Source organism: Uranotaenia lowii, chromosome 1 (assembly GCF_029784155.1).
Source record: "Uranotaenia lowii strain MFRU-FL chromosome 1, ASM2978415v1, whole genome shotgun sequence".
Taxonomy (NCBI): Eukaryota; Metazoa; Arthropoda; class Insecta; order Diptera; family Culicidae; genus Uranotaenia; species Uranotaenia lowii.
The window spans coordinates 145,161,739-145,188,999 of record NC_073691.1 but is presented as its reverse complement, the minus strand read 5'-3'; the positions used below and the strand labels follow the sequence as shown (position 1 = coordinate 145,188,999).

The window sequence follows — 27,261 nt, the reverse complement described above, 5'->3', positions numbered from 1 at the left end:
AGAACCATGTTTTTAGCTTCTTCCCCAATTCTGGGAGAGCGTTAAATGCAAGAAAATGGTTGCTGACTTTCCAGTTTCACATCGTAGGTTTCATTTTAGCGGAGTTCTTCAAATTAGTTTTATTAACGGTCAATCAATCTAGGATCGGTTAAAAGCTTTGAATTTATCGGCAAACAGAACAAGCCGCTGTTCTTGACAACAACATCTTCACAATCAAATTTTGCATCAGGGGCAGGAGGGATGGTCAATAGTCCTATTAGCCGTTTCATGTAGTATTCATTTCATAATTCGGGGCGTTTCACTAACGCTTTTTAATTTTTTTAACATTAAACTCAAAGTCCTTAATGTTTCTATAAACTTAAGATGTCTGTTAAAAATTGAGAGTGTACCTATCTGTCAAACGCACAAATGTGATATGGGAGCAGAAACGTAAACAAAGCTCGACAAAACAACCAAGGAAACCAATTGGAGCCTTATTTTGGCATGGCAGTTGCAATTAAGAGAAATTTGTAAAGTCACCGCTGAAATTTCTGAGCCAAAGCGATGAAAATGGAAAGAAATTCCTAGTTGGTTTGTGGAAGACGCAACGAAAATAAAATGCAATTAAAAAAGCTTCTATTCAATATTTCAAACTAGAACGTAAAAAGATTTTCATTTTTCAATTTTTTCATGGGCATCCCAAGCAACCAAAAGTCTCGTTGAAAAGGTCGAACACAGCTTAATCAGCATAATCAATGTGCTGAAATTCCTTTTATTCAGCCCAAAATTTAAGTTCTTATTGAAACTTTGAAGTTCCATTACAGATTTGAACGGCCTTCTATTCAGCCCACAATTAAACGTTTAATCAGCAAAAACAAAAAATAATTCTCCTCTCCTCTCTTATTTTGGTCATCACCAAGCCCATGTGGTGCTGCCGGTTTCTCGGCATCCATCTTTATTCCTCCCATCCCCTTCCTCAATTGATCATACTTAATTGCTTTGTTTTTAATTTTGTTCGATACATGCCGGCACGCATGCCAGTTCTGCTACACAATTATTTGATTTGCTTACTCAAGCAATCAAACAACCTAATGGAAAAAACTAGTCCTTGTACCAGATTTGAACCCCATCCTCCGAGATGATAGCCGAACACGCTGCCACGACGCCACGCCTAGATGTTGCCTTACCGGCAGCTAAAATTCGAAGTGGTTATAAGCTTCCTAGAATACCCGCAAGGGCAACCAGCGGCCAACAGCAAAGACGCATGTTGATTATTACTGAGAAACATTACGAAACGGCGTATAAATCAATCATCCTTTAAAATAATATCGGTTTAGAAAAAAATGAAATTCCATGTTTATAACTGTTAAGCATAAAATTATACAAATTTTTTATTTTATCTTGATATTTAATCAATGAATTGCTTCAACTGACTTTCAATGTGTGATAAATTCGTGGTAAGTAAATACTGTTGGACGAAATTTTATAAAGTCAAAGTATTTACTCTTTTTAAAAACAATCATTTGCGAGTTAGTTTTAAGCTGTTCTGAGTTGAAGTTTCAAAATAAATTATACATTTCAACAATTTCCAAGCTCCAAAAAATGATTAATTTATTATATGCCCTTTTGTGATGTTCCTTCACATTTCATATTCATGAAATGGCGGACATGTCTCAAAAAAGGTTATTTGAGGAATTTTCTGGAACTTCGAGTCCATAGAAGGCTAATTGAGACCCAATTTGTAACTTTTATTCTGAATGATGCGATTGACATGTCACAGAAAAGGCTATTTTAGGAACTTCTTGGAACTTGAAGTTCTCAGAAGGCTATTTGAGACCTAATTTGTAACTTTTATACTGTGTGGATGCGATTGACATGTCACAAAATAGGGTAATTGAGGAACTTCTTGGAACTTGAAGTTCACAGAAGGCTATTTGAGGAATTTCTTGGAACTTGAAGTTCACAGAAGGCTATTTGAGACCTAATTTGTAACTTTTATACTGTGTAGGTGCGATTGACATGTCACAAAAAAAGCTATTTGAGGAACTTTTTGGAACTTCAAGTCCATAAAGGCTATTTGAGGAACCTTTTGTAACTTTCATGCTCACATTCGAGTAAAATTTGGTACCAATTCCCTTTGAAACCTTTATTCAGCGAAATTCGAACTTTGGAGGAACGAGTTTAAGTAGATATGAGACATTTGGTTGCTTGGGATATTTCAGAGCAGTGCTCAACTCTTTCAAAAATAATTAAATTTAACAAAAAAATTACATTGAAAAAAAAATACTTCTGGCAACCAACGCCTGATGCATTTTTAGAAGAAAAAACTTCGAGAAAAAAGTGCCTTTATAAGAAAGCAAAAAAAAAATGGCTAGTGGCGACGAAAAAATTGCACTCCTAGGCCACGAACACTAGCACGAGTGCTTATTATATTCGTTGGTAATGTTTATATAGGAAACCCTTACCACATTTTCCCAGCAAAGACACGAAAGAAACGCAGCCCTTCTATAAAAAAACTGTTTTCCAGTTTTCGGAGATGCGAAACTGGTACGTGAAGCAAGAACTAGGAAAAAAAATGTATGAAGTTAAAATTGCAGTAAATAGGAAAACAAGAACACTAAGAGAAGTTGCTGGATCCGCCGCTGCTGGGCTGTCAATATTGGCCACCCACTACTCCAGGAAGACCTCAAATGGAGGGCTGGCGGAAATAGTTCAATCTGTGTAGAACCGAAAGTGGTGGGTTGTGATGCAACGTAATTGAACCACCAAGAAAATGAAGTTTCCTGTTTTTCGCCTTAGTTTGTTGCCATCCTAGAGAATTCATGGCACATGAAAGCCATCGAAGAGGAAGGCTGCCCGGTTTTGTTAGTCTTTTTTCCTTTATTTTCTCTCCCTGAAGGACTGCTTTCCACGAAATCTGAAGGAAAAATCACTTGTTGCATGCACTCGCCAGCTTGCGTTGGTGCGGTGGAAAATGAATTGGGGTTTGCTTTAGAAAAACAAAAAAAAATCCATCCTAATCTGCAGTTTAAATTTTGCTGGAAGTAGCAAATGCAGCGTAAAGGTTTTTCTAAAAACCTATAATTCTGCACAAACGCGTAGCAAGTGTAGTCATGAGGAATGATCGCCAAGGCTTTCAAACTCCGGAGATTGACAAACCCCGAGGCAGCAAATTTACTATGCTAACCTTAAGAGGAATGTCTCAGATAAGTTCAAATTAGTTTTTGCGGATTACGCGCAAGTTGATGATTTGGCAAGCCAAGATATATTTTTGACAAGTGTAAATTTGGCCGCTAAGAAGACAACAGTTTTCATTACTGAAACAGGCATGTTTAGCCCAATCTAATTAGCTGCCACTACACCTGGGATGAATTGAAACAGCGCTAAAAATCATGTAAGAACCGAATTGAACGTTTACGACGTTTCAGAGATTTATTCTACGTCTTACCAGAAAAAAAGTAATGATAAAAAACCAATTTTGATGATATTTTTGATCAAAATTCAACCAGCTAGCCCAACGTGGGGTAGAACGCTGAAACTAGTGGACATAACACAGCATACCGAAAGGGTGGTCAGATATAGAATAATGATTATATGGAATAAAATGATTCTTACATGTTTAGTAATATATTCATCGAATTTTTGTAAACTAAGCATACTTTGGCAATAACTCATTTGTTATTGCTAAACGTATCGAAAATTTCGCTTTTTGAAATACACTTTTTGATATCCTTAGGGGAGAGTGGGGATACTTGATCCTCTTTCTTATTTTCATCATATCTTTTTGGAAAAAAATAAGCAACACACACCTTCTAACATTTTCTTTTAGAGTCTAATTTCTAATTTCGATGCTCCAAAAATTAGAACGATACTTGAACTCGTAGATGAACTAGAAGCATTTTCGTAGGAGTTAAAAAACTTGCGATATTTTTAAGCTAAGGGAGACTTGATTCAGGTAGCTCTAATCCTTGGTATTGACTATTTTGGTCATGTTTGTTCTCATTTCACAATATATAACTGTCAAAATAAGAAAATTCTAACTTTGTCTCAATCCTTATGATATTGCATACTAAAAGGTGCTATTTTCTATAATTAAGAGAAAATTAATTATTTTAGTCCTTTTCTTTAGACAATTGTTGGCTAAATATAAATTATTGGATGAATATTAGTAATTTCGTATTCAGAACAGAACAGATCGTCGATCCATTCAGAAGAAGAATATACCGTGTCGAACTCTAGGGATCAATTGTACCCATAATCAACATTTTAGAAAACTTTTTCTGGGAATAGTTGAGAGTTTTTCATTGTTTTGAAAATATGATATTATGAAGTTCATATAACACTCGAACGATTGATGTATTGAGAAAATATTTTTGTTATAATTTCTCCATGTAAGGAACATTCTAGAGTGATCAACAAAGATCTTCAAGTCACATGCTGTTTTGTTCCATTTGGCACATTTTTCCAGAACATTTGATCTTCGTAAGACATTCCAGTTTCGAAATAAAGCTAAGGAATCAAGTTTAAAATTTCGGCAAATATGGCGACAGATGATTTTTTCGAATCAAATATTGGTGCACCTTTTAAACTTGAAAAAGGACGAAATTTGATATAATTATGCATTCTTATCGTGAATTTGGGAATCAGCAAATAACAAGAATGACATTCCGCTTTGATATTCGGTTTTTATCAAAAGTTAACAGCATTCTAAATTTGAGCGTAAAACACGTGGTTTGGCGCGCATTCGACCTTAATTTTAAAACGATTGTTTTTTGTAAAAATTTGTGAAAATAAAATTAAATATAAAAAAATATTTATAGTAATCTGCAGTCTGGTTTGCCATAAAACCTTATAGGTAAATCGTGAAAAATTACAAGTTTTACGAAGATTTGATTTATCCTTCAGTTTCTAAGAATTTAAGTCATTTCTAAGAAATTTTCACCTAACAAATGATAGAGAAGCTTGTTTGCTGCTACAAAAATTAAGAAAAACATCATTCGTAGCCATAAGTTGGCGTATTTTTTATCTTACCCCGCTGATCCGTCTTGTACAGTTTTCCCCTGCCAGAAAAATAATTTTAAGACTATAATTTACCAAACTGCTCACAGTTTCGTCCCATCAAAAGATAGTGGCCCTTTTAGGATAGGAACACAGTTAGCGCGAAGCGAAATGCGAATCGAAGTATTGATTCACCGGATGAATTTCGCAAGTTTGTTTTTGAAGGCCGGCCACAGTGCAAGCGAATTGCGAAACAATTCAACACTGAAAAAAAACCTTCAGTTTTCACGTGAAAAAATCTTTGCAAACTAATTTGAAACGAACCGCGCAAAAAACAATCCGCGTTAATTCCGAAAAACCGCCGATTTTTGGAAAACCGCGTAAAAATCCCTACGAATTCTAGGACCGCAAGGGCTATGAAGGGGAATCTTAAGGAAATGAATACTCAGTGCCTGGACTTTGTGAAAACGTCGGAAAATAGATTTTTGACACCATTTTCAAATCCAAGATGGCGGCTTCCGCCTTACTTCAAAATGCTTCAAATGACTGAAAAGAGCATTAAACTCCCACTATATGGCTATTAGGTGAAAGGAATCAATTAGTAGAAGTCGAATTTATATAAATATTTTAAATGACTGAGCATCGCTTGAAAAAATATTCTTACAATCTTTGGGAAAAAATTTAAAAAAAATTATGAAAAAAAAACAATAATAAGACAATAAAAACGAACTTGAACTAAACCTTGAGAAAAATATGACAAATGTAATAAAAATATGATAAAGATATGAGGAAAATATAACAAAAGTTTGATTAATTGGACAATAAAATGACAAAGCCATGATCAAAATATAAATAAATTAAATAAAAACAATATCATCTTTTATAAGTTTAAAAACTACTACCACAGCCTTTTTCAAAAATCTAATCAGAGAGAAATGTGGAAAAACTTTAACAACCTGATAGGAGTGAACGAATCTAAAAAAGAAACGATAAAGCTAGAGCTAAATGGAGAAGTAACGGAGGAAGGAAAAACGGTGGCCAACGCGTTCAATCACTATTTCTGTAACATAGGAATTCAACTCGCTGCCACAATCCCAAGAAATGTCCACAGAAATGATCATCGATATGTCGGAAACAGCAATAGTATTTATCTTCGACCGGCAACAGAGCAAGAAGTTATCCTTAGAATAAGCAAACTTGACAACTCAAAAAGTCCGGGACCGGATGATATTCCAGCACATTTTGTCAAAGCGAATCATACCATTTTGGCACCCTTGATTAGAGACGTTTTCAACGATTGCATACAAAACGGTGAATTCCCAGAATCCCTGAAAATAGCACGAGTTTTACCCATCTATAAAACAGGAAAAAAGACTGATTGCAGCAACTATCGCCCGATTTCTATACTATCGGTGTTCAGTAAGATCTTGGAGCAGCTAATAGCTGGTCGTGTCTCGCAATTCCTGAAGCACCACAATATCCTGTACACCTATCAATATGGCTTTCGCGAAGGATCGAGTACTCTGACAGCAGCCTCTGAGCTAGTGGATGCAATCCACAATGCCCTTGATAGCAGAAAATTCATGGGAGTTTTGTTCCTAGATTTGAAGAAGGCTTTTGACACGATCGACCAGACTATTCTTCTCCGCAAACTAGAATCTTGTGGAATCAGAGGTAGTGCGAATTCCCTTTTTGGGAGTTATTTAACCAACCGGAAACAATACGTCCAAATAAACCAGTCAACTAGTGATCTATGTAACTTGTCTGTTGGAGTTCCTCAAGGCAGCAATCTAGGGCCTCTTTTGTTCATCCTCTATGTAAACGATCTGCAAAAATTACATTTACATAGTAAACCCAGACTGTTTGCTGACGATACTTCACTGTCCTACGAGCACACCGATGTTGGAACGATAACTTCCCAGATGTCGACTGATTTAGAAAAACTTCAGGAATATTTTGATGCAAACCTCCTCTCGCTCAACCTGGATAAGACAAAATATGTCATCTTTAGATCCACGAATCGACCTTCTGAAAGCCACAATCAGCTGAAAGTTGGAACCACAATTATTGAACAAGTTAAAACTTTCAAATACCTAGGCCTAAAGTTCGACGAGCAGATTAGATGGAACGCGCATATAGATGGCCTTAGAAATGAACTATGTGCCATACACAGCATCATATGGAAGATTTCGAAATTCGTTCCTTCTAAACAACTAACCTGTGTGTATCATGCATTTGTGCAATCCAAGTTACAATACATGGTCTCGATTTGGGGAGCTGCTAGGAAAAGCTACATCAGACCTCAAGCCATGCAGAACCGATGCTTAAAAGCAGTTTATAAACGGCCAAGACTTTTCTCCTCCCACGATCTATACCAAGAAGCCTCGCACTCGATACTACCAATAGCCGCTTGAAGAGAACTTCAAAGTGTGATTCAGATCCACAACAAACTGTACAATCCACTTTTCCATCACAACCAACAAATCCAGCATCTGAACCACAGATTTCCAACACGCTCAAGAGGAAATATAGCAACCACGAGAGCCAACACGGAGAAAATGAAAAGATCGCCTGAATACTACAGCAGAATGAAGTACAATAATCTCCCAGCATTCCTGAAACATGTAACGAACAAAGCTAGTTTCAAGCGTCAAGTCAAAATCCACCTGAAAACCAACCTTACAAGCTTCCTGAACTAAAGTAAAGCAAAACTAATTAAGTTGTGAACCAGCTCCCTTAACAGAGCAATCTCACTGGGGACTTAAAAAAATCAAATTCCTCACATGGAAAATATCTGCAACTAATCGCCAAAATACAAATTTTCTGTATACTCCTTCTCCGCTAGCTACCACCCGCCACCACCCGCCACCAAATCGCCCCACCAAACCTCCACCAAGCTGCCACCAATTACCACCACCAAGCAAGAAATGTGAAAATTGTTATAGTGAAGAAAAGAAATGATGTGCGATCGAAATATTGTAAATTATGAAAAGAAGTAACAAAAAAAAAAAAAAAATAGTGAGGAGGTTTTATGCCTTCGGGACCATGATCTTCCATTTTTTAAATAAGATCAACTCCCGGGGGCTTTTCCCTGCACTAAAAAAAAAAAAGTTTTGACATAGTAATTTGACAATAAAATAAAAAAAATGTGACAAAACTTTAAACAGAAGTTGACAAAATAATGGAAAAAAAATTTACAATAATGACAGAACTCGAAAAATATATGGATAAATAATTGTTAAAATTATGGAAAATATGACAAACGACGAAAATAAAAATACGACTGTAATATCTGATGATTCAAATACATAAAAACGAATTCCATTTTCCACGTATCGTGTATGTAAACACTATCGTATGGATTAATCATAAAAAGCCGGGGTTTGGTAAGAGCGGGTCTCTTAAAGAGACTCTCTTTACCATTTAACAGCTCACACTACAATACATTAGTAAATTGTAAACTACCTGAGAGAATTCCTCTACTCCTTAAAGGTTTGGCTGTCTTAAAATTATAACAAAAAAGACAAAGGGGTGTTCTATCAGATTTTTGTAATTTTAGTGTCAATTTTTGTCATAATTTTATTTTTTTCATTTGTCGTATTTTTGTCGTAGTTCTGTCATATTTTTTTACTTTTGATTGTGATTTTTTTTTCATAATTTTTCCTTTTTTTTGGTTCGATTGTTCCGTTTTGTCACATTTGTCACAAGCCCATAGTTTTGTCTTAATTTTGTCATATTTGCTCATTATTTCGTCATATTTTTATCAAATTTGTTATACTTTTGCAGCATGTTTTTAATGATTTTTGTCATATTTTGTTAAACTTCTTTAATATAACTGTCGTATTTGTCATCGTTTTTTCTTTGTTTTTGACATATAATTGTAAGAATTTTGTTATATTTTTAACTCATTCTATATAATTTGATCAGATTTTTATCAAATTTTCTTCATTATTTTGTCATATTTTTGTCAGAACTTTGTCATATTATAGCCCATTTGTTTTATTTATTTAATTTAATTATATATTTTTTGCCATATTATTACCATGTTTGCCAACAAATTTTCATAGTTTTATCATATATTTGACACATTTTTGTGATTTAACTGTAATTTTTTTTCTAAATTTGTTGTCAAATATTTGTCTTTAGTTTTGTTCTGTCAGATTTTTGTAATTTTTTTGCCAAATTTTGATCACATTTGTCCAAATTTTTTCATATTTTTTTCATGTCTTTCACAGTTTTGCCATTTTTTTTTTCATATTATAGTCATAATTTTTTAATACTTGTGATAGATATATGTCGTATTTCAATCAAAGTTTTGTCATTTGTCACTTTTTCGTTTGTCATATTTTTGCCATAGTTCTTTCATATTTGTTTCCATTTGATTGTCAAATTTTAGTAATAAATTTTCATGTTTTTACCACAGTTTAGTTATTTCTATCATTTTGTTACCTTATTTTAATATCACTGCTCATACTTTTGTACATTTCTTTCAGTGCTTTTTCCAGATTTTTCAAAATTTTTGTATAATTTTGTCAGTCATTTTTCATCTACTTTTTGAGCCCTTTCACTCATTACCCATGTTGTTGATGGTTCATGCATTTTTCAGTTATTTATTGCCTTTCAGCGCTAAGCAATTATTTTCGTAAAATTTAATTGAAAATGGTCAAAACTGTAATTTTAGCGATTTTTTTTGGGGGGGCATGACTTTTGGTTCGTGGGAGAAAAAACGAAAGTTGTATGGGAGGGTCCCTTTCTTAGGTGGGAGGGACTCAAAACTATTACTAAAACCTTACCATGGTCCAAACACATAACTGTACCAAATTTCAGGCTGATCGGTTAAGCGGTGTGGATTTGTATAAGGTACATACAAACAAACAAACATATATAGTCCAACTCATCTTTATATATTAGAAGAAGAAGAAGAAGAAAGATGGGCTTGTGATAGAGCTTAGTTGGCAAGTCCTCCTGAGCCGATGTCCGTGAGTTCGAGTTCGAGAGTAAACATCGAACACAGTTGAATAGGATAAGTTTTTCAGTACCTAATCTTCCGCCAATTGCATCGCTATATTGATATAGTTCGCTAATGACATGAAGATGTTGAAACGACTATTATCGAAAAAAAACCTTTATCAACGTTTTCACGTTCGGGAAATTATAGATTCGCAGATTAAAGTTGAATCAAAGAATATCGAAAAAAATTTGAAAAGATAAATGCGTTCGAAAAGCGTAAATTTTTCTCTTATTTTGAAATTATTCAAAACACTTCAAATTAAGTTCAATGAGATAAAATTGGAGGAAGAGAGGCAGTGTGCAATATCATTCTTGCTCCCCACCATCCTTTCGAAATGATGGTTTATTCACTAGATATTCAAGTTCTTTTTATTGATCGACTTTTGAAAAATAATGAAATCATCACCCCCATCCCCCCAAAGAGCAAGCTCTAGGGTCCGGGGAACTGAGATGAAGGGAGAAAATACGTCAATGATTACACAAATTGTGCTGCAATTTGTTAGAGAAAATTAGAAGGTTTGAGTTTAAATGAGAGAAACTAGTGCTTAGAGAGAGGGAAAATGTGCAAATTGTTGCAAATTGTTGCAATTTGTGAAGCAGTTGTGGAATTTTGATCATTACCATTCCAAATGCTAAGAATTCTCTCTCGATTTCAATGCCTTGCTAGGACCACGCCTGATTATGTAGTTGCATAGATAACGGACGAATAGTGTCTCAACGACATGGAATTGGCTTTTGCGACCGCTTGAAATGAATTTGTTTCGTATTAACCTATAAAACTGTAAAGCGCTGCATACTGTTTTGTGACTTTTATATTTAGACAATTTTAATAGAATCCAGGAACTTTGTTCCAGCTTGCAAATTTATTACGAAAAATACATTGATACAAGATAATGCAACTCTACGTTCAATTTGCGGACGTTTCTTACATATACCCTCTTCAACATTTCATATATAAGAGGCAGTGGAGTGACTTCCCTTCTCCTGTTTTCGACATGTCTGTTTGGTAAAAATCATTGATTCATCGTTTCTTTAAAATGATGAACAAAATATATAAAGGATAGTTCTCAGTTAGTAGAATATACCTTACACTAGCTCTTAAAATATTTAAGTTTGAAAATTTTCAAGTCTTAAAAAAACTCACCAACTATATGCACCATCGTTTTTGTCCACTTGGCCAGCTCCCGGCGGATGTAGCGCCGTTCCTGGACGCACCTGGCATAGGAACAGTCGGCCATGTTGCGCTTCCACGGATGCCGTCCCTCTGTGTTGCCGCAAGGTTGGCGGACAACTCACATGTAAATACACTTATTTTTCAGCCGGGCGATTCGTTTAATCTTCTTCACACATATGCTGTGTTTCAACAAAAAAAAAAACAACTTCACAATTTATTCTCTTTGAAAACTTTTTTTTCCTCCAAATGAAACTTCACACTCCCGGTCCAATTTGGAAATGCAGAATCGTCGTCGCCTAGGTACCGATTTTGTTATTTCAGCTCCAGCAGCAGGAAGCAGTACAACTCGAAGAATACAACCCCTAAACCCCCTTCTTCCAAGAAAAGGGTTTGCCAGAGCTTTTGCCAACTGTTGCTCGGCTCCTGTTTTGTTGCTGTTGATACTGCTTACTGGTCGTCCTGTTGTTTGTTGTCTACTTTTAGGCGATGCAACAAGTGATTCCAACTTTCCACCTCCAAGACCGGGTTCTTCGCCAGATGCTGCCACGTTACACTACTGGCAGATGAAGGAGAATATTTGAAACACCACATTCCCCCTACTGCTTAACAGTTATTTTAAGGAGGTCTTCCATCGGAAGAATGAGGCTAGGGAAGATTGAAAACACCAACACTAACAAGGTTATGTTTTTGCTCCCAAAGCTCACTGTGACTGCAAGTTTGGGAGGTTTGCACAAGTTTTTTCTTCCGTCTTCGGTCAAGTTCTACACAGTTTTCGGGCTTATATGAAAATTTGTCTTCCCGCAAGGTTCCATCTCCTTTAGATTCTTCTGGATAGGGGGTAGGCGACAGCACCAGACCAACCCTGGGAAACGGTGCCAGAATATGGTATGGCTCCTCCGGTATCACACTCCGATTTTTCCTGAAAAAGAAAAACACAGACGAGAACAACGATAAACATAGGAGTTTTCAGCGATCGGGAAAGGGAGAAATCATTTCGGGGATGTTTATGAGGGTTGCCGCTGGAGTTTGGAGCGTCGAGTTTTATGTAGGTAGGTACATTAGTTTTTGTTCCCTTCTTTTAAAATGTCCCCTCGAAGATAGGAATTTGATGTGATAATAAGATTCTGAGAGAACGACAAAGAGTGACTTTTTTAATAAAGAGAAAATGTATTTTGTTGTTCAATAATTAAACAGCGTTGGAGAGCTTCTGTCAATAAATTAAAAATGAAAAATATTGCTTTGGAACGCTTCTTAATTTGAATATTTGAGTTGGTTTTAAACATATATGATTCAACATATATATAACTAACAATATACCTAACCACAAACTTCTTTATTTTTTTTAAAATATTTTTTACTTGTATTTTTAAATTGCATGTATTACCGTTCATTTATTTGTTTTGCTGAAGTATCCATTCCATTATACTGTATTAAACGGTCGAACACGAAATTATTGCGACACATTCAACAGGGCATAAACTTTTTACCATTGAGTAAAAACAACAAAATTTTGCACACTTTCTCATTGATGTGTATTGTTTACATGCTGTCAAACTCGAAGTTGTGTTTTTCGATTCAACGAAAATGGAGGTGAACCAACGCGAGTCGAGAGCGCAAATTCTTTCCAAACACCTGGAATTTCCTGAACTGTCGCACCGGCAGTTGGGAAAAATGTTGAACATTCACCATTCAACCGTCTCCAGAGTGTTGAAGAGTTTCCAGTAGCGGTTGACGTTGGACCACGGAAAAGGAGCTGCAAGAAAACCGGAACCGGAAAACAAAAAGACGGGAGAAAGGTGAAGCGGATGATTAAAGCAAATCGCAACGTCTCAAGCCGTGATTTGGCTAAGAAAATCGGCATGTCGCAGAGCTACGTCCAGAATGCAAAAAAGAGAGCTGGACTACATACATACAAGATACAGAACTTTCCAAACCGCGATGAGCGGCAACAATCGACGGCTTAAACTCGGGCACGGAAGCTCTACGACAGGCATGTCAAACTGGAGGTTTGCGGGCCGCATGCGGCCCGCGGCTTTGGTCAATGCGGCCCACGTAGCCCCGTCTTAAATTGTCACAAAAAAAAACACCACTGATTTTTATGTAAAATATGTAAGGATGTTTTTGACAAACTGCAAGAAGTTATATTACAGTATAATTTACCTTTGGAAAAGCTAGCTACTCTAGCAACGGATAGTGCATCAACTATGTTTGGGGCTCACAATGGTGTTGGTGTAAAACTGCTTGCGAAAATAAGGGAGACCGATAGCAATTTCAAATTTGATAATTTTCAATGTATTATTCACCAAGAGGCATCATGCGCAAAGCAATTAAAGTTCCAGCATGTGCTAAAACCAGTTTCAGATACAGACTCCGTTCGATTATGGCAACATTCGATTTTGGCAACATCCGAGCAAAAACCGTTCGTTTTTGGCAACATAAAAAAGCCGTTTTTTTCGTCAATTTTTAATTTTTTATTTTCATTCAAATTAATCAAAATTAATGTAAAACGTAATATTAACATGAATTTTTTCAATTCAGCTTAATTATAATAGTTTTAAACAGTAAAATCATGGCTTTATCCATGTTTTACTGTATAAAACTAATATAATTCAGAAAAATTGAAAAAAATTCATGCTAATATGAGGTTTTATATCAATTTTGACTAATTTAAAATAAAATAAAAAATAAAAAAGTGACTAAAAAACCGTTCGATTTTGGCAACATTCGATTATGGCAACATAAAATTTACGGGCGTGTTGCCAAAAACGAACGGGGTCTGTACTATAAATTTTATCCGTTCCCGTGGCTTGAATCATCGTCAATTTTCGACATTTTTGGAAGAAATTGGACATGAATTCGATTGTGTTCCCTACTACACAGAAGTACGCTGGCTTTTCTGCAACAAAATATTAAAAATATTCTTTTTGCTACTAATATGATTTTTGGAAATGAACGGTGAACCTGTTGAACATTCTCAAGAAGACGATTGGGTTCAGGATTTAGCATTTGCCGTTGATCTCACTGGCCACCTGCAAGATTTGAACTTAAAACTTCAAAGAAAAGAAAAAAATATCATATCTGCTTGTGATGATGTAAAAAACTTTCAAGTGAAGTTACGGTTATGGATCAATAAAATTTTCAAAGAAAACCTTCAAATAAACGAATATCAAATCAAATCAAATGAGGCTTCATCATTTGATAAATACGTACTTCACCTAGAATTGTATCTAGATGCATTCAAAAGCCGTTTTCGTGACTTTAATTTATACGAGCAAGAATTTTCGTTGTTTGTATCTCCATTTTCGTTTGCTCTTGAAAATGCTGCTGATAATTTGCAACCAGAGTTGATAGAGCTGCAGTGCGATTCTTTATTAAAAAACGAAAAACATTGAAACAGCCACTTCAATGTTTTTTGCTTTTAATTAAACCAAAATTTTACAGCTATTTGCCTGAACGCTATGTTGAGTTACGAAAATTTGTTGCCAGAATTCTTGCTATATTTGCAAGTACCTACCTATATATGTGAGCAATTTTTTCCATAATGAAAGCTACAAAACCTCCTCATCGTTCGAGAATATCTGAAACAAATTTATCACAATAATGAAAGTGTCAGTGACAAATAAACTTCAACCTGATATTAATAAACTAGTATCAAAGAAAAGATGTCAAGCATCAGGACAATAGGTATTATGTATTATAATATAAGAATGTTAAACATTCCAAGTTTTAATACGCAACCACACAAATTGCTGCCAGCAATATGAAAACGATAGAGTACCGCGTCTAAGGAATAATTATTGGACATGAGACGGAAAAATATACGAATAAATCCCGACTCAGCTCCAATCTATTAAACCAGGGTTTAAGGCTTACCCTTGGGATCATCGAGTGGAGCCACCGACCCAACTCATCCTCGTCTCATTTGCGCTGCCAGTTTACAAGAGAGTTTCTTCGAACTCAAAAGTAATTTTCGTCGAAGGCGATTTCACGTATCAACGTGTCGCCTTCCTTCGCCCCCACCTTTGCCAGAGAGTCTGCCTTTTCATTACCCTCTATCGATCAATGGGAGGGAACCCAAACAAAGGTAGTAAAGCAACGTTTTGATAAAGCACTCAAACGATCCCGTAGCTTCTTGAAGAAGTATGGTGAGTGCTTTTCCAGTTTTATTGAGTGGATTGCTTCAACAGAACTCAGACTATCCGTTACAATAAAGAATTGCCCAACTGGCCTTGAAGCAACACTGTCCAAAGGCCAATGAATTACTGCTAGCTCTGCTATATACACAGAGCATGGTGACTCGAGGCTGTAAGAGGCGCTAGATATTTCGTTGAACACTCCGAATCCTGTTGATTCCTCTTTAAGTGATCCATCAGTAAAGTACATTTTATCATCATCGACGTGTCTATATTTAGCTTCGAAAATTCTTGGAATTAGGAATGGACGATGCGGATCCGGGATTCCACGAATTTCCTGCTGCATAGACAAATCAAACTGGACGGAAGAGTTATCGTAGTCTGGGATACAAACACGAGTTGGAGAGAATGAAGAAGGGTTAACCTGCATTGACATGAGGATATGGTATATAGACATAAATCTGGTTTGAAAATTTTGCTCAAGAAGCCTTTAGAAATTTACAGTCACCAATGGGTTCATGACCTCACGCCTGATGAGGAACCGAAGTGATAGTAAATTGAATCGATCTTTAAAAGGGAGTATTCCTGCCAAAACTTCCAGACTCGTGTAGTGCGTTGAGGGCATGCAACCACAAGCGATACGGAGACAACGAGATTGGATACGCTCGATTTTGATGAGGAGAGATTTAGCAGCTGACTGGAAACAGAAGCTACCATATTCTATCACCGAGAGAATTGTTGTTCGGAACAATATAAAAGATTTCTTCTGGGTGGGCTCCCCACCAGGTGCCAGTGGTTTATCGGAGAAAATTGATTGTTTGTTGGCATTTTCCTTCAAAATACTCAATGTGAGATCTCCAGGTATATTTGATATCAAACCAAACCCCAAGATACTTAAAACACCTCGATTGAGCGGTTGTTCTGCCAAAAAGTTGAAGCTTAGGTTGAGCAGGTCTATGTTTCTTAGAGAAAACAACCTTCATCGTTTTCTGTGGAGAAAACTCAATCCTAAGCCCCAAAACCCAGGTTGACAATCTGTCAAAAGTATCTTGTAAAGGTCTGTGCAGATGAGACTCAGTAGATCCTATGGCAGACACTACGCCGTCATCTGCAAATTGTCTAAGAGTGCAACATTCAGAGAGATAACTGTCGATGTCACTTACGTAAAAGTTGTACAAAAGTGGACTCCAACATAAATCCTGCGGGAGGCTCATGTAATAGGTCCTTCCAATTGCAATATGTCCGCGAGGAAAGTTCAAATGTTTCTCACAAAGCAAGCTGTATAAGATGTTGTTCAAAAGAGGAGGCAGACCCCGGGAGTGCAGCTTGTCTGACAAAACCTCTATTGAGACTGCATCAAAAGCTTCCATTATGTCACGAAACACTGAAGCCATTTGCTCACGTTTTGCGTACGACATTTGTATCTCTGAAAACAGCAAAGCATGACAATTGTTTGTCCCTCAGGCCCTTCGAAAACCGCATTTAAAACCTTATATGAGGCCCTCAAAGCCAAAGAGGTATAAGTGACAAAATGGTCGATATGGAGTTAATGATGCCAAACGATTTTTGATATTTCAAACTATATTTGATGATTTTTTCAGATTTTTTGAATTTTTTTTTACATACTTTAACGTTCCAACGCAAAATTGAAATTTTCAAAAAATGTATGGAAAATTGACAAACACAACAACTAAAAAGCCTGTTTTCTCGAATTAAGCTTTCATGCACTTATACTTCTTTGGCTCCAGGGGCCTCATATGTCAACCATGAAAAATAACAAGTTTCACGCAGACTCTATAAAACCTTCTGTTTGTATGGAAAATTTTCGACTGTAGGTTGTTTATTTATAGTAATAGAAGTCTGTATAATCTGGTTATAGAAATTTATTATTTGTCCAACGTTTCGGTGCTTGTTTGCACCATCTTCAGGGAAACTGAGATAATTGATTATAGATGTAAGATTTCAGTAAAGATAAAAGTGTTATAAATATCCTAAGTGTTGTTTGGTCCTACTTAGAATAATGTATCTGTCCTTTCTAAATTTACTTGAGATAAGTCTATTGTCACATTACTGGTCGATCGTTAGATTGCACATGCTGTAACGTCGAAATATATGGAAATACATTATATGAAAGTTTGAATTTAAATAAACATAGACTGATGTCATACGGAACGAGATGAGATGAGTAGATGAGCTTAGAGCGATCATCGTTTGGTACTGGTGCTTCTGTTTATAAGAATTAAATTTGTTTTTGTGAACTTTTAACCTAATAAATGATGAAAACGCGTATTTGCTACAATAAAAATGAAGAAAATCGTCATTCGAATTCACAGGTTAGTGTATTTTTGATAAAGAATGGTATGGGCCATTTTACCCCGCTGGTGCGTCTTGCACAGTTTTCCCCTACGGAAACATGCTCTTTTATGTCCTATCTAAGAAAATCGTTAATCTGCCAATTTGTAATCCATGAATATTTCAAGTTAAAAAACGAGCGAACTCTTTTTAAAAAATTGTTTTCTACGAATGCCAGTAGTTTTTTATAACAATATGTTGAAACTTACGTTTTTCTCCCGGTTGTGGATCGGCAGCAACCGCCATCGAAGAACCAGATCAGTTTGTTTTGGTTCTGTTTTCTAAGAGCTTCTTGGGTCTAATTTATACAAGAATTTAACCAAAGAAATTCGATCCGATCCAATGAAGAAACTGGCAACTACACTCGTGTTCCTTTAACTGTCAAAAAATTTAGAACTGCGTCAAATTGGATCCAAATCTCATCAGTTTTGGATCAATCCTTATACCAGCTCTAAAAAAAAGTTGAGTTGAAACTGGTATAATGGATCACCAGTACGGTTGCTCGGGTCAGAATTTGGGTCTAAACCAGCTGTTTGGACCACGGATACAGGTGCTCTAAGTCCAATTCGCACTTGATGATGGCAGAGAACAATAGGATGGTGATGATGATGACAGTACAAATGTTTACATCATCACACGGTTATGCGAGACAACACAAATTGGGTTCGTGGAAGCACAACAGTGGTAAGAATATCAAAGTACTCATCGAGAAATGATCTGTAATCTTCTGTCTGTAATCTTCAACAGACGTGTAAAATTTGAAAGACATGTAAAATATTAAGACGTGTAATATTTAATTCGCACTGAAAATTCCGTTGTATGTGATGCTTCTTTTTATTTACATCATATGTGATGTAAATTTACATCAAATAATCGCGTTCCGTGTCAAGTAATATTTGTGTCATAAGAATTCAGTGATGTTAAGGATTCAACCATTTTTGTTTTGTAGATTTACAGAAATAAATCGCGTTCCATGTCATGTAATAATGAAGGTTTTCAATTTCAGTGTCGTTAAGGATTCAGATTTTTTTCTGTGTAGACAACCTTCCAATGGCTACTTGGGTTGACAACTAATGGATCCTGGTTTGGCAACAACCTTCCTGCATCTCTACGACTTGCCTGCAGGTTTATGACCTTCCATCTAATTCCCGATTCGGCGGTCGTTCTGTGGCTCCCGGACAGATGATTTCCATAAAGCTATGGCCGAAGTAGTCTGAGTGGCTCTTCCTGCACAAGTTTTGATGGCCTGTTGGTACAACGATCTTCCAATTGTTCCTGATCCCATGGCTTTCCTGCTACTCTATGACTTTCTGGCGACCTGACGATCTCCCATCTGATTTCCGACTCAACGACCTTAAAACGGCTCCGCTTCTATGATCTTTCCTGCGATCAGACTAGTAAACCATCGACATTTTCTCTGACAGGCACACAGCCTGCTTTTATCAGTTTCATTGTTCGTGCCGTCAAACGAATGCGACCAAACACTTGCGGAACAGTCGACTACCATCAGACGAAACGACATTCATTCTTCTTTGTGCGATTGTCGAACGGAATTTCGTGATTCGGTACACGAGAGCGATGATGTGATGGTCAAACGACCAGAATTCCCGAAAGTTGACGACGTCGCCTATCTCTTTCACGCAGCAGAACCTACAGACTCAATAAGCAAATGCAATCTTTTCTATTCACTCTCTCCTGGTGAAAAAATCCGCCGCTCTTCAGCGCCGGGTGATGTTTGGATGTGTTGGTCGAACAATGTTTATTTTATTTACATAGTATTCCGTCTTACGACATAACTTGACGAACATAATTCCTAAAATTCACTCGGTCCATGGCAACCGTTCTCCAATTTCTCGGGCACCCCACGTTCGCCAGATCACGCTCCACTTGGTCTAACCACCTCGCTCGTTGCGCCCCCGCTCGTCTTGTTCCTACCGGATTCGTAGCGAACACCTGTTTTGCAGGACAGTCGTCCGGCATTCTCGCAACATGTCCAGCCCAGCGTATCCGGCCAGCCTTCACCACCTTCTGGATACTGGGTTCGCCGTAGAGTCGCGCGAGCTCGTGGTTCATCCTTCGCCTCCACACTCCGTTCTCCTGTACGCCGCCAAAGATGGTTCTTAACACTCGTCGCTCGAATACTCCGAGTGTACGTAGGTCCTCCTCGAGCAATATCCATGTCTCGTGCCCGTATAGAACAACCGGTCTAATAAGCGTCATATACAGGTTACACTTTGTGCGAGGGCTAAGTCTTCTCGACCGCAGTTGCTTGTGGAGTCCATAGTAGGCACGACTTCCGCTGATAATTCGCCTCCGGATCTCACGGCTGGTGTCATTGTCTGCGGTCACCAGTGAGCCGAGATAGACAAAGTCTTCGACTATCTCCAGCTCGTCGCCGTCGATCGTGACCTTGTTATTACTGGACAAGCGGGTTCGGTCGGTCTCGGATCCGCAGGCCAGCATGTACTTCGTCTTGGACGTATTAATCATCAACCCAATCCTTCCTGCTTCGCGTTTCAGTTTGCGGTAGATCTCCTCCACCGCCACAGATGATCTGCCGACTATATCAATGTCATCGGCAAAGCAGATAAGTTGACTGGATCTGTTGAAAATCGTGCCCCGCATTTCGCCCACCGCTCGTCGAATAACACCTTCTAGCGCCACGTTGAACATCATGCAGGATAGACCATCACCTTGTCGAAGCCCCCTGCGCGATTCGAATGAACTCGACAATTCACCCGAAATCCGCACACAGCACTGCGTTCCATCCATCGTCGCCTTGATCAGTCTGATCAGCTTCCCGGAAAAGCCGTTCTCGTCCATGATTTTCCATAGCTCGTTACGGTCGATCGTGTCGTATGCGGCTTTGAAGTCGATGAATAGATGATGCGTAGGGACTTGGTGTTCACGGCATTTTTGGAGGATTTGCCGCAATGTGAATATCTGGTCCGTCGTAGACCGTCCCTCCATGAAGCCGGCCTGATGACTTCCCACGAATCTGTTTGCTTGTGGAGTTAGGCGGCGGAGTAGGATTCGGGACAACACTTTGTAGGCGGCATTGAGGACAGTGATCGCTCGGTAGTTCTCACAGTCCAATTTGTCGCCCTTCTTGTAGATGGGGCATATTACCCCCTCCTTCCACTCCTCCGGTAGCTGTTCAATGTCCCAGATCCGGATTATCAACCGGTGTAGGCAATCGGCCAACCTGTCCGGGCCCATTTTGATGAGTTCCGCTGCGATGCCATCCTTTCCAGCCGACTTGTTTCTATTCAGCTGGCGAATGGCTTCCATAACTTCACTCATCGTTGGGAGTGGCTCGTCTTCGTCGTTGGCTACGCCGGCGATGTACCTTCCCCCACCGTCTTGATCTCCTGCATGTGCGCCGTTCAGGTGTTCATCGAAGTGCTGCTTCCACCTTTTCATCACCTCACGATTGTCCGTTAGGATACCCCCGTCCTTATCCCGGCACATTTCGGCTTGCGGCACGAAGCCTTTGCGGGATGCGTTGAGTTTCTGATAGAACTTTCGTGTTTCTTGGGAACGATGCAGCTGCACCAGCTCCTCGAGCTCCTCCTCCTCCAGGCGGCGCTTTTTCTCCTGGAAAAGTCGGACTCGCTGCCTCTTCCGCTGTCGGTGATTTTCCACATTTCGACGGGTGCCTCTCTGCACTACTGCCGCCCGCGCGGCATTTTCTTCGTCCATCACCCTCCTACACTCCTCGTCGAACCAGTCGTTCCGTCGAGATCGCTCCACATAACCGATGACGTTCTCCGCAGCACTGTTGATGGCTGTTTTGATGGTATCCCAACAGTCCTCGAGAGGGGCTTCGTCAAGCTCGCCCTCTGCCGGCAGCGCTGCTTCGACCGATTGCGCGTAGTCTGCCGCGACCTCAGGTTGCTTCAGTCGCGCGATGTTTAACCGAGGCGGGCGCCGGTTTCGCGTGTTGTTTACTACGGAGAGTTTTGGGCGCATCTTCACCATCACCAGATAATGGTCCGACTCGATGTTGGCGCCCCGACAGGATCTGACGTCGATGATGTCTGAGAAGTGCCGGCTGTCGATCAAAACGTGGTCGATCTGTGATTGAGTTTGGTACGGTGATCTCCAGGTGTACTTGTGTGGGAGGCGGTGCTGAAAAAAGGTACTACGTACGGCCATTCGTTTGGAGGCGGCGAAATCAATGAGTCTGAGGCCGTTTTCGTTGGTCAGCTGGTGCGCGCTGAACCTTCCAATTGTCGGTTTAAATTCCTCCTCCTGGCCGACCTGAGCATTGAAATCCCCGATGACGATCTTGATATCATGTTTTGGGCAACGGTCGTATTCACGCTCCAGCTGCGCGTAGAATTCGTCTTTGTCGTCACCGGTACTTCCGAGGTGAGGGCTGTGCACGTTGATGATGCTGATGTTGAAGAACCGGCCCTTGATTCTCAACCGGCACATTCGTGAGTTGATCGGCCACCACCCGATCACGCGCTTTTGCATCTTTCCCATCACTATAAAAGCTGTTCCAAGCTCGTGTGTGTTGCCGCAGCTCTGGTAGATGGCACGACCATCTGGGTACGTTCGTACCGTGGAGCCCTTCCAGCATACCTCCTGCAGCGCTACGATGTCGAATTTGCGGCTCTTCAATTCGTTGGAGAGCACGTGGGTACTGCCCACAAAATTTAGAGATCGGCAGTTCCATGTTCCAAGTTTCCAATCGTTAGTCCCTTTTCGTCGCGTGGGTCTTTGCCGATTTCCATCCGAAATTTGTTGTTCGTTATTCGTTGCTTAAGTTTTTTAGTAGTCACAGGCTCGCAAGGCCCGCAGCTAACCCCACTATCTCGCAGGAGGACCGTCGTGATGTTGCTGTTTTGGGTCCCGAACACCACCAGGACGCTGTTGCACTCCGTACGCCGCCCCTAACATGGAGAACAGACGCGTACGAAGCCCCCTAACTCATTCTGCATGCGACCAAAGCATCCACCGGGGTTGGGTACCCGATCTCCGCTAAGGTTGCTCGCACCCCAGCTAGCACCACGGGGAGGTAGAGAATCGGAGTTGCAGACAAGAGGTGATATGACCACTACCCGAAGGTTGGGTGTATGGGGTCTCGAGTTGCACATTGTCTACTTCACTAGCCGAACAATGTGGAATGATTATTTACGCAAGAGGGATGAAAGTTAAACGACTAACCACAACAAAGATCAAAATTAAATTTGACACTTTTTTGCTCTCCGATCAAACGATTGCGCTCTCCATGATTGTCACGAACGATGTGTTGTGGATGTCTCCGAAAATAATCAAACGATGGTGACCACTTACAAGCCTGGCTGCAATTCCAAGCAGTCGCTGTGGCTTTCAATTTTTCGATTAATTTTTAAGCCATCAGCCTACAACATTCTACACCCGGATGGCAAAGCGTATGTTACGTCGTTGTAATTAGTGCAGAATAGAAGAGGTCCGATGTTGCTGCCTTGTGGTACATCTGAGTAATTCTATTCTGGAAACACATAAGACTCCAGCATTTACCAGGCGAACAGTGAGAGAACGATTTATCAAGAACGATTCAAACCAAGTAATTAGTCCTTCTCCGAGTCCGAGATGTTGAAGTTTTGCAAGAAGCAAACGGTGGTCAATGCGGTCAAAGGCGGCCTTTATATCAGTATACACTGTGTCAACCTGACCCCCTTTTTCCATAGTGCGAATGCAGAATGAAGTAATTTCCAATAAGTTCGTGTTCGTCGGACGTCCCGGATAAAATCCGTGTTGATCAATAGAGATGTTCGACTTAGCGGTATAAAAAAGTCTCTATGATACTAGGATTTCCAGCACCTTCGAACAGGCACAGAGAGAAGTAATTCTCCTGTAGTTCGTTATGTCGTTGCTGTTGGCTTCCACAAAGCGTCTACACAATTTTTTAAAGTTTTGGCCGGAATTCCATCAGGTTCCACACCCCCTTATTCTGCGCCGCGCGTGAGATGACGATAGTCGAATCACCCTAGTCACCCGATTCCAGTAGTCGCTTTAGGTGAGAAACGTCTTTTGAGAATGAACTTTTTGAGTTCTTATCCTAATCTAGTAGTCAGCTGGGCATGAACCTCTGTCACATCGGCTTCGGGAATAAGGTGACAAGACTCGCGTGACTCCGACTCGACTCGACCATCGCCACCTCACGCGCGATGCAGAATAAGGGAGACAGTCGACGACAGCTTTAGGTTAGATGTATCTGTTTTAACTTCTTCCTTCGAGAAAATCATTCCTGTAAGATTCAGCATGTTGTTAGGAACGTACCGAAAGGCTCCTGCGATTTTAGTGGACGTGGCGTGCGAAGTACTGAACACGCTGGCGAAATGTTCAGCGAAAGGATTACATGTTCCAAATTAGTCGATTTTTGCTCGCCCAGAAACATCTCTGATGGGAAACCGATTTCCTTTCGCATCTCGTTAATAAAGGACCAAAAACGCTTCGGATTGTGCTTTAACATAGTTTACATGCGCTCAACGTGTTGTGAGTACCGGAATCGATTGTAGCGTTTGTAATCATTTACGATTTACGTCTTACCAAAAAGAAAGAATATAATAAAAACACGATTTACGGGAGTAGATTCACTCTAATCAGCCATTGAAGCAGATTTTCTCCGACGCGGAGGGTTTCCCGAAGATCCCGAAGATGTCTGCCATGAGAATGCAGCATTATGCTACATTTCTTCAGTCATTCAACTACGAAATCAAGTTCAGGCCTACCGGACAACACTACAATGCCGATGCTTCCTCGCGTTCACCCCTGAAGGAGAAAATTACGGAGAATATCTGCGAAGAGACGGACTGCCTGGAAGTCAACATGATCAAGACATTGCCACTGACCGCAGAGGAGCTCGTTAAAGACGACCAGTCTTTGAGAGTACTGCTAGAAGGTTTGCGGAATGGGATGACCGTCGAACCTAGAGACAGTTTCGGCGTTGAACAACAGGAGTTTACGTTGCAGAAAGGTTGCGTCATGCGAGGAATTCGAGTTTACATTCTTCCGTGCTTGCGAGTGAAAATGCTTGCCGAATTACGCTCTACACATTTCGGCACAAATCGATTGAAGGCGTTCGCTGTGAGGGGAAAAGATTGACCAAGACATCGAGGAGATCGTGCAAAACTGCAACTACTGTCAGTCCACTAGGACTGAACCCACAAAAGCGTCGACGCACTGCTGGGAAACACCGACTGCACCATTCGAACGAGTTCACGTCGATTTTGCTGCTCCGTTCATGAACACATGCTTCATTGTGCTCGTGGACGCCTACACGATATGGCCTGAGATGCGTATAATGAATAGCATTACCACTGCTACTACCATCCAAATCTGTCGTAAATACTATGCAATGTACGGAATTCCAACCGTCCTGGTGAGAGACCTACCTACCTACCTAAGGGTCCAGCGCCGATTGACCGGCGCATAGGGCTGAAAGATCTCCACTGATGGCGATCCGGAGCCAGCGTCTTCACTTGCTGCCAGCCAAGGTTCTCGTCAACTGTGCGGATTTCAGCGGCTAGACTTCGCCGCCACGAGCTTTTGGGCCTGCCTCTTCTTCGATGCCCATCTGGATTCCAGTCAAGCGCCTCTCTGCAAATCTCGTTTTCATCTCTTCGCAGCGTATGCCCAATCCATCTCCACTTACGTTCCCGAATCTCGATTTCTAGCGCCTTTTGATGACATCGGCGATGAAGTTCAACGAGTGGTGAGAGACCGTGGAGTTTAATTCACGTTCCAGGAGTTCCAAAGGTTTTTGGAAATGAATGGAGTCTATCACAAGATGGTTGCACCGTATCATCCTGCGACGAACGGTCAAGTCGAAAGATTCGTTCAGGAATGCAAAGCGAAGTTGAAGAGTTTGCGGTGTGACAGATCATCGATACATGCTGAGTTGTGCAAGATTTTACTGGCCTCAGCAACCGAGGCCAAGAAGATCGACGGTAAGGTGCGCGATATCGCTGAGGGGGTGAGAGTTGCGGCTAGAGATTACCTCAACATGGAGAAATGGAAATACGGTGTGGTTTCTGAAAAACTCGGAGAGCTGCACTATCACATCCGACTCGATGATGGGAGAACCTGGAAACGCCACATAGACCAAATCCGAGAAGTACCTATGTTGATTGAGAACGATCCTGTTACCGAGACAACATTATCTGTGGCCATCGGGCGAACTACCATATACACGCCTGTGATTCCAAGAGTACTACTGTCGGGTCCGAAGTCTCCTACCAAGCCACCATCGATGCCAGCTAGGGCTACAGAGGATCAAGTCACCAAAGTCGCCTTGATTCCAAGAGGAGTTGCTGCCAACACTGGTCGTAGCCACGATCACCAATCATCAAGACGTTCGAGATGGGTCATCCGACCATCAAAGAAGCTGGATTTGTAAAAGAGATGTTTGTGCCCTAGTTTACTTATTGATTTGAAATGTATTTGAGTTCCATTTGCTAGAAGGGAAGAGCTGATATAAATTTAGTTTGCTTAACCTTAAATTTCATTCCTTGATTTGCCACACCTTGCATTATATATATCTTGCTATCAGTGGTCAAACTTCTCCATGCTTTTTGTACTTCCGTTAGTCAGAGAAAACCAAGCAATAAATATACACGCGTTTAGTTGAGTAGACAAGTTTTCCTGTTTTCATTGCTGCCTTCCAGACGTTCCCTTGTGGCTTTGACAAGGCGATGGTCTATCCTGCCCTGCAAGATGTTTAACGTGGCGCTGAAAGGTGTTATTCGACGAACAGTGCGCGAAATGCGGTGCACGATTTTCAACAGATCCAGCCAACTTATCTGCTTTGCTGACGACATTGATACAGACGGCAGATCTTCTGCGGCGGTGGAAGAGATCTGCCGTAAACTTGAACGCGAAGCAGGAAGGATTTTGCTAATGTTAATTCGAACTGGCAACTTGATCAATCCGAAGTTTTGTTGTATCCGAGGTACATTTTCGTCGTGTGAGTCATTTAGTTTCCTTTTTATCGTAGATGGGAGTGGGACTCGGAAATTCCAAGATAGTTGATATATCTACAAAATCTTTAATTTTCGTACTCCAAGCTCCAATCTTCCTGGACAACCTTCCGATGGTCTGTTGGTACCACGACCTTCCAATGCAATGGTTCCGGATCCCATGGCCTCCCTTCTACACTACGACTTTCTTTGCGACCTGACGATCTCCCATTTGATTCCCGACTCGGCGACCATTCGATTCGTTGCATTGGTTGGACCACCTTTATATGGCCCCGCTACTAAGATCTTTCCTGCGATCCGACGACCTCCCAGTGGTTTCAAAAGGCTCCCTACTTAACGACATTCCTGCAGCACCCGATCAGGCAACCGCAACCTTGTTCCAGTCCGAAGAGCTCCAAATTCATCCTGGACCGACGACGCTTCCTTTTCTGCAGCTCGACGACTTCCCGTTGATCTGACGACACGAATATGATCGACCTGATAACGTTTCTAGCAGTTCGCCAGTATTCTATAGGTTTAATCCATTACTGCTCTCTGCCACTGCGTCCGGGGTCATAACCTTAGAAACACCAAATATTCATTCTTCTAAAAGTATCTGTAGAGTAGGGTTCCTTTTAGTCACAATGTGTGTCGTCCCCATTGA

At 40.1% G+C, this 27,261-nt stretch overlaps 3 protein-coding genes across 3 annotated transcripts in view; 2 read left to right on the top strand and 1 right to left on the bottom strand.

The window, feature by feature from the left end:
- Positions 1–27,261, bottom strand: part of LOC129740396 (mushroom body large-type Kenyon cell-specific protein 1) — a 532,001-nt gene that overhangs the window by 329,761 nt on the left and 174,979 nt on the right. Inside the window, exon 2 of the mRNA XM_055732054.1 lies at positions 11,132–12,080. Coding sequence (XP_055588029.1) covers positions 11,132–11,225 — 94 coding nt within the window. The 5' untranslated portion in view covers positions 11,226–12,080. The remainder of the gene's footprint in view (positions 1–11,131; positions 12,081–27,261) is intronic.
- Positions 24,298–24,744, top strand: LOC129738004 (uncharacterized). Its single transcript, XM_055729178.1, has one exon. It carries the CDS (start codon positions 24,298–24,300, stop codon positions 24,742–24,744), a length of 447 nt encoding a protein of 148 aa, XP_055585153.1.
- On the top strand, positions 25,430–26,038 carry LOC129738003 (uncharacterized). Its single transcript, XM_055729177.1, has one exon. It carries the CDS (start codon positions 25,430–25,432, stop codon positions 26,036–26,038), a length of 609 nt encoding a protein of 202 aa, XP_055585152.1.

Excerpts from the sequence above, each read along its gene's own strand:
- LOC129738004 (XM_055729178.1), top strand. The coding sequence starts at position 24,298 with ATGTCTGCCATGAGAATGCAGCATTATGCTACATTTCTTCAGTCATTC.
- LOC129738003 (XM_055729177.1), top strand. The coding sequence starts at position 25,430 with ATGGTTGCACCGTATCATCCTGCGACGAACGGTCAAGTCGAAAGATTC.